The sequence below is a fragment of the Salvelinus sp. IW2-2015 genome, linkage group LG26 (assembly GCF_002910315.2).
Source record: "Salvelinus sp. IW2-2015 linkage group LG26, ASM291031v2, whole genome shotgun sequence".
NCBI lineage: Eukaryota > Metazoa > Chordata > Actinopteri > Salmoniformes > Salmonidae > Salvelinus > Salvelinus sp. IW2-2015.
In genome coordinates, this window is record NC_036866.1 from 44708925 (window position 1) to 44719618 (window position 10694).

At 43.9% G+C, this 10694-nt stretch overlaps 1 protein-coding gene across 1 annotated transcript; it reads left to right on the top strand.

Annotated features, from left to right (window-relative positions):
• Nucleotides 1-312: 312 nt before the first annotated feature.
• On the top strand, nt 313-10237 carry cstpp1 (centriolar satellite-associated tubulin polyglutamylase complex regulator 1). Its single transcript, XM_023971695.2, has 9 exons — nt 313-529; nt 709-811; nt 1078-1208; nt 5500-5584; nt 7199-7284; nt 8315-8510; nt 9090-9199; nt 9359-9422; nt 9664-10237. Exons 1-9 carry the CDS (start codon nt 469-471, stop codon nt 9827-9829), a joined length of 1002 nt encoding a protein of 333 aa, XP_023827463.1. The 5' UTR covers nt 313-468; the 3' UTR covers nt 9830-10237.
• Nucleotides 10238-10694: the final 457 nt, after the last annotated feature.

Below are 10694 nucleotides of genomic sequence, written 5' to 3' on the forward strand. Positions count from 1 at the left end.
CTTTAACTAAACGTGGCCCTTAATTTAAATGTTAATATGACAACAGCAAAGGACGGTTTTGTGGTTGAAATTAGACCATTGAGGCTACTCAGGCCAACATACTTCATATCTTGATGTATTGCATATACGGACTGCTTTAATAAATGTGTAATAAGCTATTTGAATTATTGTCCATTATATTAATAGTTCATCAATCACTTATTGTCCATTACATCAATAGACCCATGATTGTTGCATTCTGTTTGGGTGTTACACTAGGAACCTTTCAGTGAATACCGATGTTCCATGGGGGTTTAGTTGATAAAACCCCAAAACATCCGGTACTGTTTCCCATGGAAACGAAATCTGTGCCGAAACCTACCACGGCTAGATCGTCACAGTAACATGAACAYGCAATGTCAGCTGTAAAATTCAAACAGTGAATACATTAAAATATCAACATATAACCTTAGAATTACGGACCCTGCAATGTGCACGAAAATGAATCCTGATCGTTTCAACCCTACCCTCTCAGTTGATGAGTACCTTGGTGAGTAGCTAACGTTAGCTAACCAGGCAGCAGAGCCGTCAGGCCTATGGGTAGAGATATGCTGCTCTGCGTTACAGTTCTTTGTTAGCTAGCAACACCTGCACATAAAAGGACACCAATATTGCTTGACCCAATGCTAAATAATAGTTTGTAGCTACTCACCCTCTCTCCTCTGGCAGCTGAGAGCAACGTGCTTTTCTACCTGAACGATGCTGTGACCCAGCTTCTGGAACACAAGGAGGAATACACCCAGTTTGGCATCGTCCGTTACTTTGCAGAATAGTACGTTTCTATTCTATTCTACCAGTCTGTTTCTTCAGAGCAGATCATGAACAGTGGGGTGGAATACGTTTCCCTGCCACATTCCTCAAATCAAGTAATCTTATATCAAAGTTTTTACATTGTAGCTACAGTGTAGGTATGTAGGTAGATATACATTCTTACGTTAAACTACTTATAGCCATCTCCTGTTTATGGATTATTATTATGTTTTTGTCAAATAACTGGACCTTATGTTGTATTTCACTTCCTTTGTGATTGGTTGACAGCTTTAGCAGTGTGAAGAACGGCAACCATGTACTGTTCAGAGAGTTCGGCTACATCAAGGCCACAGCTCATAACAGGGCCTCCTTCATCCGCGTCCTCTGGAGGTGCTTCCGACAGATCGGGAAGAATGGAGGTAGGCGTAATGAGTGTGTGTGTGTGTCTGTATGTGTGATGAGGTAACACTGTCTTTGAACATTTGGAAAATGTGAAAACAATTGAGTGAAAAAGTGACGATTAAAAACACAATGCTTATGCAATTATACTCTAGCTTCAGCTTCCTGCAAGGACCTCCTGTGTGTGTGTCAAATCAAAATCTAATTTTATTTGTCACATGCGCCGAATACAACAGGTGTAGATCTTACAGTGAAATGCTTACTTACAAGCCCTTAACCAACAATGCAGTTTTAAGAAAAATAAGTGTTAAGTAAAAAATAAAATACAAAAAAATAAAAGCAGCAGTAAAGTAACAGTAGCGAGGCTATATACAGGGTTACCGGTACAGAGTCAATGTGAGGGGGCACCGGTTAGTTGAGGTAATTGAGGTAATACGTACATGTAGGTTAGAATAAAGTGACTATGCATATAGATAATAAACAGAGAGTTGCAGCAGCGTAAAATAGTCTGGTAGCCATTTCAAATCAAATCAAATTGTATTTGTCACATACCCATGGTTAGCAGATGTTAATGCGAGTGTAGCGAAATGCTTGTGCTTCTAGACAATGCAGTAATAACCAACGAGTAATCTAACCTAACAATTCCACAACTACTACCGTATACACACAAGTGTAAAGGGTAAAGAATATGTACATAAAGATATATGAATGAGTGATGGTACAGAACGGCATAGGCAAGATGCAGTAGATGGTATAGAGTACAGTATATACATATGAGATGAGTAATGTAGGGTATATAAACATAAAGTGGCATAGTTTAAAGTGGCTAGTGATACATGTATTACATAAAGATGGCAAGATGCAGTAGATGATATGAGTACAGTATATACATATACATATGAGATGAGTAATGTAGGGTATGTAAACATTATATTAAGTGGCATTGTTTAAAGTGGCTAGTGTACATTTTTACATACATTTCCATCAATTCCCATTATTAAAGTGGCTGGAGTTGAGTCAGTATGTTGGCAGCAGCCACTAAATGTTAGGGGTGGACCTTGAGATAGAAGCTGTTTTTCAGTCTCTCGGTCCCTGCTTTGATGCACCTGTACTGACCTCGCCTTCTGGATGATAGCGGGTGAACAGGCAGTGGCTCGGGTGGTTGTTGTCCTTGATGATTTTATGGCCTTCCTGTGACATCGGGTGGTGTAGGTGTCCTGGAGGGAGGTAGTTTGCCCCCGGTGATGCGTTGTGCAGACCTCACTACCCTCTGGAGAGCCTTGTGGGCGGAGCAGTTGCCGTACCAGGCAGTGATACAGCCCGACAGGATGCTCTCGATTGTGCATCTGTAGAAGTTTGTGAGTGCTTTTGGTGACAAGCCGAATTTCTTCAGCCTCCTGAGGTTGAAGAGGCGCTGCTGCGCCTTCTTCACAACGCTGTCTGTGTGGGTGGACAAATTCAGTTTGTCCGTGATGTATACGCCGAGGAACTTAAAACTTACTACCCTCTCCACTACTGTCCCGTCGATGTGGATAGGGGGGTGCTCCTCTGCTGTTTCCTGAAGTCCACAATCATCTCCTTTGTTTTGTTGACGTTGAGTGTGAGGTTATTTTCCTGACACCACACTCCGAGGGCCCTCACCTCCTCCCTGTAGGCCGTCTGTCGTTGTTGGTAATCAAGCCTACCACTGTAGTGTCGGAAACTTGTTGATTAGCTTTTCAGGAGTCTTATAGCTTAGGGGGTAGAAGCTGTTAAGAAGTCTTTTGGACCAAGACTTGGAGCTCCGGTACCGCTTGCCGTGCGGTAGTAGAGAGAACAGTCTATGAATAGGGTGGCTGGAGTCTGACAATTTTTAGGGCCTTCCTCTGACACCACCTGGTATAGTGGTCCTGGATGGCAGGAATCTTGGCCCCAGTGATGTACAGAGCCGTACGCACTACCCTCTGTAGTGCCTTGCGGTCGTGCCTTGCCATACCAGGCAGTGATGCAACCAGTCAGGATGMTCTTGATGGTGCAGCTGTAGAACTTTGGAACTCATGGATCTGAGGACCCATGACAAATCTTTTCAGTCTCCTGAGGGGGAATAGGTTTTGTCGTGCCCTCTTCACGACTGTCTTGCTGTGTTTGGACCATGATAGTTTGTTGGTGATGTGGACACCAAGGAACTTGAAGCTYTCAACCTGCTCCACTATAGCCCCGTCGATGAGAATGGGGGCGTGCTTGGTCCTCCTTTTCCTGTAGTCCACAATCATCTCCTTTGTCTTGATCACATTGAGGGAGAGGCTGTTATCCTGGCACGACACGGCCAGGTCGCTGACCTCCTCCCTATGGTAGCCTAGTGGTTAGAGCGTTGGGCCAGTAACCAAAACGGTTGCTGGATCAAATCCCTGAGCTGWCAAGGTAAACATCAGTTGTTCTGCCMCTGAGCAAGGCAGTTAACCCACTGTTCCCCAGGCGCCAAAGACGTGGATGTCGATTAAGGCAGCCTCCCGCACTTCTCTGATTCAGAGGGGTTGGGTTAAATGCGGAAGACACATTTCAGTTGAAGGCATTCAGTTGTACAACTGACTAGGTATCCCTCTTTCCCTTTAAATCGTTGTCGGTGATCAGGCCTACCACTGTTGTGTCGTCGGCAAACTTAATGATGGTGTTGGAGTCGTGCCTGGCCATGCAGTCATGAGTGAACAGGGAGTACAGGAGGGGACTGAGCACACACCCCTGAGGGGCCCCCGTGTTGAGGATCAGCGTGGTGGATTTGTTGTTACCTCCTCTTACCACCTGGGGGCGGCCCGTCAGGAAGTCCTGGATCCAGTTGCAGAGGGAGGTGTTTAGTCCCAGGGTCCTTAGCTTAGTGATKWGCTTTGAGGGTACTATGTTGTTGAATGCTGAGCTGTAGTCAATGAATAGCATTCTCACATAGGTGTTCCATTTGTTCAGGTGGGAAAGGGCAGTGTGGAGTGCAATAGAGATTACATAATCTGTGGATCTGTTGGGGCGGTATGCAAATTGGTGTGGGTCTAGGGTTTCTGAGATAATGTTGTTGATGTGAGCCATGACCAGCCTTTCAAAACACTTCATGGCTACAGATGTGAGTTCTACGGGTCGGTAGTCATTTAGGCAGGTTACCTTAGTGTTCTTGGGCACAGGGAAGCTTGAAGCATGTTGGTATTACAGACTCAGTCAGGGACAGGTGGAAAATGTAAGTGAAGACACTTGCCACTTAGTCAGCGCATGCTCGGAGTACATGTGAATGTTGACCTGTTTAAAGGTCTTACTCATTGGCTACAGAGAGCGTAATCACACAGTCTTCCGGAACAGCTGATGCTCTCATGCATGTTTCAGTGTTGCTTGCCTCGAAGCGAGCATAGAAGTAATTTAGGTGGTCTAGTAGGCTCGTGTCACTGGGCAGCTCGCGGCTGGGCTTCCCTTTGTAGTCTGTAATAGTTTGCAAGCCCTGCCACATCCGACGAGCTTCGGAGCCGGTGTAGTACAATTTGATCTTAGTCCTGTATTGATGCTTTGCCTGTTTGAGGGTATAGCGGGATTTCTAATAAGCTTCCGGGTTAGAGTCCCGCTCCTTGAAAGCGGGAGCTCTACCCTTTAACTCAGTGTGGATGTTGCCTGTAATACATGGCTTTTGGTTGGGGTATGTACAGTCACTGTGGGGACGACGTCATCGATMCACTTATTGATGAAGCCAGTGACTGATGTGGTGTACTCCTCAATGCCATTGGTAGAATCCCGGAACATATTCCAGTCTTTGCTAGCAAAACAGTCCTGTAGTTTAGCATCTGTTTCATCTGACCACTTTTTTATTGACCAAGTCACTGGTGCTTCCTGCTTCTGCTTGTAAGCAGGAATCAGGAGGATAGAATTTTGGTCAGATTTGCGAAATGGAGTGGGCAAGGGAGAGCCTTGTACGCGTCTCTGTGTAGAGTAAAGGTGGTCTAGTGTTTTTTCCCCTCTGGTTGCAYATTTAACACGCTGGTAGAAGTTAGGTAAAACAGATTTAAGTTTCCCTGCATTAAAGTCCCCRGCCACTCTGGATGAGCTTTTTCCTATTTGCTTATGGGCGTATACAGCTCCTTGAGTGCGGTCTTAGTGCCAGCATCGGTTTGTGGTGGTAAATAGACAGCTATAAAGAATATAGATTAAAACTCTCTTGGTAAATAGTGTGGTCTACAGCTTATCATGAGATACTCTACCTCAGGTGAGCAAAACCTCATCATTGAGTTATAGAGATTAATGAATACYTCTGGTGTTGCTTGTCAGTGTTTATATATTTGATGTGCTTTTGTATGCTTGCTATAGACCTCCTGGCCATGTTGGAGTACAGCTCACTTCTGCAGCTTCTCTGTCCAGACTTCCCAGTGGAGATGGTACAGCATGCAGCAAGGTCTGATTTGGCATAATKTATTGATATTGTACAATATTATGTTAATTTAGCTACATTTAAGTTACATTACGTTCAGTGTGTTTTCATCTCTGTGAAATGGAATTCCAACACATGATTGTAAACATTTAAAGTATACACTATTTGTATTTATTATGCATCCCCATTAGCTGCTGCCAAGGCAGTTATACAATTTTAAATGCATTACAGTACATTCACAGATTTCACAACGCACTGTGTGCCCTCAGGCCACTACTCCACTCCACATATCTACAGTACAAAATCCAYGTGTACCTGTTGTGGTAAACCGTGGGGTGTTGGGTTGAGCGTGCAGMGATTGACACAGAGACAGGGAGGCTTTAGTCCGAAAAACAACTTTACTTAAGACAGAAAATAAATATGTCAAAGAAATAACTCAAGTTTGCTCGGTCTTCCGTCTCTTTCTTCTCTGGTGTCCGTCTCTCTCTCTTCTCTCACGCGGTGTGTCACCGTGCTCCTTTTATTTAGCCTCCACGGCTGGTTGGCACTTTCCTCTAATTACCTCCACTTAGCTGTCCCTGTCGGGGTGCCCAGCTCCCGTATTCCCAGCAGAGGGAGCCAACGTCGCCTCACGTACCTCCCCTTTATTACCATCCCCCGGGGTAGACCTCCTGGGATACCACAGTGTGTGTATAGTGCGTATGTTATCGTGTGTGTGTGTATGTGTGTGCATGTGTCTGTGCCTATGTTTGTGTTGCTTTACAGTCCCTGCTGTTCCATAAGGCATTTCTTTTATCTGTTTTTTAAATCTAATTTTACTGCTTGAATCAGTTACTTGATGTRTAATAGAGTTCCATGTAGTCATGGCTCTATGTGGTACTGTGCGCCTCCCATAGTCGGTTCTGGACTTGGGGACTGTGAAGAGACGTCTTGTGGCATGTGTTGTGGGGTGTGCATGGGTGTCCGAGCTGTGCGCCAGTAGTTCAAACAGACAGCTCGGGTGCTTTCAACATGTCAATACCTCTCATAAATACAAGTAGTGATGAAGCCAATCTCTCCTCCACTTTGAGCCAGGAGAGATTGACATGCATATTATTAATATTAGCTCTCTGTGTACAGTACATCCAAGGGCCAGCCGTGCTGCCCTGTTCTGAGCCAATTGCAATTTTCCTAATTCCTTTTTTGTGGCACCTGACCACACGACTGAACAGTAGTCCAGGTGCGACAAAACTAAGGCCTGTAGGAGCTTAACTCTTTGTTAAGTGTTGTAGCTGACATGTATTGTTGAGTCATCCTCATACATAGACACGCTGGCTTTACTCAAAGCCAGTGGCATGTCATTAGTAAAGATTGAAAAAAGTAATGAGCCTAGACAGTTGCCCTGGGGAATTCCTGATTCTACCTGGATTATGTTGGAGAGGCTTCCATTAAAGAACACCCTCTGTGTTCTGTTCGGCATGTAACTCTTTATCCACAATATAGCAGGGGGTGTAAAGCCCTAACATATACGTTTTTCCAGCAGCAGACTATGATCGATAATGTCAAAAGCCGCACTGAAGTCGAACRAAACAGCCCCCACAATCATCTTTTTATCATCAACACTATGACTATATCCAACTGATATCTCTTTCAACATAGGATAGTGCTAATGGATGATGCCATGGACTGCCTCATGTCCTTCTCGGATTTCCTCTTCTCTTTCCAAATCCAGTTCTACTTCGAAGGTAAGTACATCTGTATAAACCCACGACGAGAGAACTTTTGGTTCACCACTATGTACCTGACATGATGATCAAATCAAACTTTATTTGTCACATGCSCCRAAYACAACAGGTGTAGACCTTACCGTGAAATGCTTACTTACAAGTCCTTAACCAACAGTGCAGTTCATGAAAGAGTGACGAAAATATTTACCAAATAAACTAAAGTTAAAAATAATAACAAAGGGGGCCTCCCGGCCACCAGAGGCTCTGGGTTYGCGCCCAGGCTCTGTCGCAGCCGGGAGGTCCGTGGGGCGACGCACAATTGGCCTAGCGTCGTCCGGGTTAGGGAGGGTTTGGCCGGTAGGGATATCCTTGTCTCATCGCGCACCAGCGACTCCTGTGGCGGGCCGGGCGCAGTGCGTGCTAACCAAGGGAGCCAGGTGCACGGTGTTTCCTCCGACGCATTGGTATGGCTGGCTTCCGGGTTGGCTCTCCCGAGCCCGTACGGGAGTTGTAGCGATGAGACAAGATAGTAATTACTAGCAATTGGATACCACGAAAATTGGGGAGAAAAGGGGGTAAAATTAAAAAATATATATATAATAATAATAACAAGTAACGCAATGTATATAGTCCGTTGGCCATTTTATTAATTGTTCAGCAGTCTTATGGCTTGGGGGTAGAAGCTGTTAAGGAGCCTTTTGGTCCTAGACTTGGCGCTCCGGTACCGCTTGCCATGCGGTAGCAGAGAGAACAGTCTTATGACTTCGGTGACTGGAGTCTTTGACAATTTTTGGGGCTTTCCTCTGACACCGCCTAGTATATAGGTCCTGGATGGCAGGAATCTTGGCCCCAGTGATGTACTGGGCCGTACGCACTACCCTCTGCAGCACCTTATGGTCAGATGCAGAGAGCAGTTGCCATACCAGGCGGTGCTGTTACATAAACTCTAATGCTAGAGCACTAGATACTTTTCAGCCTCTGACTGGGTAGACTCTAGGTTGCACAGTGTCACCTGAAATCCTGTATTCCTTTTACTTTCCACTAACAGAGTTCCTGGAGAGTATTGCTGTGATCTACCAGGACCTGCTGTCAGGGAAAAGCCCCAACACTGTGATCGTCCCAACCTCTACCTCAGTGGAACAGCTCCCCCAGGTGGCCACAGAGGAAACTGAGGCCCAGGAAGGAGTGGACTCCTCTGTCTTTGGAGAGTGCATCGAGGTGCTTTGTGAAAGGTTCAAACACAAGTAAGAAATAGTTCCACGATTACAATACATCTAAATAAATATTGTGACTAGCCTACAATGACAATATGAACAAACATTCAATGATTCTCAGGTAACACCAGCACTCGGGAGAAGATTATACGGGGGGTCAAATTAAGTTGTATTGAACCAATAGGGTACATATCTCCTGATTAAAGATGCTCTATGTTGAAATTGCTCCACCATTTCCTGGTTGCTAAAATTCAAATAGTTTGCCTAATATCAGTTTATGTGACAAAACAAGCAAGTATAGTGTAGAGAATCATTGTACCATCTAAACAGCTTTTAAATATATTTTTCCAAACCCAAAAATGTTGTAATTTCAGCTGTTTGAAGCTGGTGTACAAAACCGAAAGTAAAGGACGCAAAAACTAAGCTTAAAAACAGGAAGTATAGAAATAGTGCCCATAGAACAGATCTACTGCATCTTAGACTTGCTTTCAATGGGAATGACAGATCTATAACACACATTTCTATGTGAATTTGGTCAGGTCACCGAAAAAGTTACATATTGCCGCTTCAAGTTAGAGTGATTTATTGATCTTGTGTGTTTCTCCATAGCCATCCTTCTACATCTGCCATTAGAGAGGTTCTGGAGCTAACACAGAGAGTGACATTCTATGGCTTTGTGATGGCTCTGGTCAGACATGAGGGCGTCAACCAGGACATTGGTGAGAACTAGCCTACTGTGTTGTTATCTATTGATAAACAAAGACTATTGTTCCAATAATGAAATAGAACTACAATGCATTACAATAAATGTTCCCTACTAGGCTTTTCATTTAATCACTGTTTATCTAGTGTTTATAATTGTGAGTTGACCTTGCTAGGTGCCCTACCAAACAAGTCAGAGCTTCTCATTGACCCTGAGATGGACCAGGAAGTGGAGAAACTGTGAGTAAACTGGAGCACATAATGTACCATAATCAAAACCTAAATTTGCCCATGTTTCTACTCCACTGTTAAAAATGGCTAATAGATCATGTTGCATGCCTTCATTGCCTTGACTATGAACCTTCAGTCACCCTCTGGTTGGAAGCTCAGTCAGTTCCGTAGTACTGTGTGTCCTCTCCTCTCAACAGGATTAAATAGTATTATATCGTAATGTGTTATTATATCTCTATGCTCTCTACAGCATTGCCCAGATCGCTATCAGTCCTACGTCCAACAGCAGCAGCAGTGTACCAGGACACAAGGAGCCCCCTAGGAAGGCCTCCCCACGCAAGTCCCTTCACCACCGCAAGAGGATCGAGATGGAGAGTGACGGATCCACCGAGGAGACAGACTCCTCAGAGAACTGAGCCTGGACTGAGGCTGACCTCCCAATGGCCCTTGGTCTCCCATTAACACACTTGTACACCCACTGACGGACTAAACTTGTCATTAACCCTGTTACAGCTATAGTGTCTGTGTTACAACTGTGTACTCTAGGCGAATTTCTGTAGAACTGTTATATATTTAGTACTATGAGAACCTGTCTGATGATTGCATTCCCTGTCTGAAAAGTGTGAAAGTTTTATTTTACAATAACGTCTCTTCAGGTTGGAGCTGTAATTCAGTGTTCCCTATCTGGTAACACGCATTCTTTCATGTAGTTATTTATGGTGTGATATATCTGTATGTAATTTATGATTACCAACCCTGTATCAACTAATATAAAGATTGTTGATGGGTGTCACAATGTCGCCCATGGCAATAATGTCTCACTGCATGGCCAGGAAGATTTTTACACCTCAGGTTACCTCTTAGAGGGTTGTTTAGAGATGGAATCATCAAGAAAAATATAAATCAGTAAGTTCAGAGAGGATGTAAACACCTTCACATTTAATGACAAGAATTGACATCCTGTGTTTTTTTTCTCTACATTGTTTTGTTTGACATTGATATCATGCAATACACACTGGGTTTGATCAAACTTACTGTAGGACATTTCATTTACAAACAGCATATTTATATTGTACAGGTATTACATCTGTCCCACAGTGCCAGGATAACCTTCTCAAATAAAAAGGAAATACATAATGTATACAGTAATCACAATAATTAGAAAATAGGCACTACTTGTGGTTTGAAAACATGATTTTAGAACACATGCCTTCTGGGTGACTTTTAAAGTGGAAAGACCACAGTGATTCCAAGATCATATTTATTAAAGTGTTTTCCTTA

Bases quoted from the DNA above. Each gene is read 5' to 3' on its own strand.
- cstpp1 (XM_023971695.2), top strand. From the start codon at position 469: ATGTGCACGAAAATGAATCCTGATCGTTTCAACCCTACCCTCTCAGTT. The intron at 812-1,077 runs GTACGTTTCTAT...ATTGGTTGACAG, and splicing joins GTCCGTTACTTTGCAGAATA to CTTTAGCAGTGTGAAGAACG. The intron at 5,585-7,198 runs GTCTGATTTGGC...CTTTCAACATAG, and splicing joins ATGGTACAGCATGCAGCAAG to GATAGTGCTAATGGATGATG.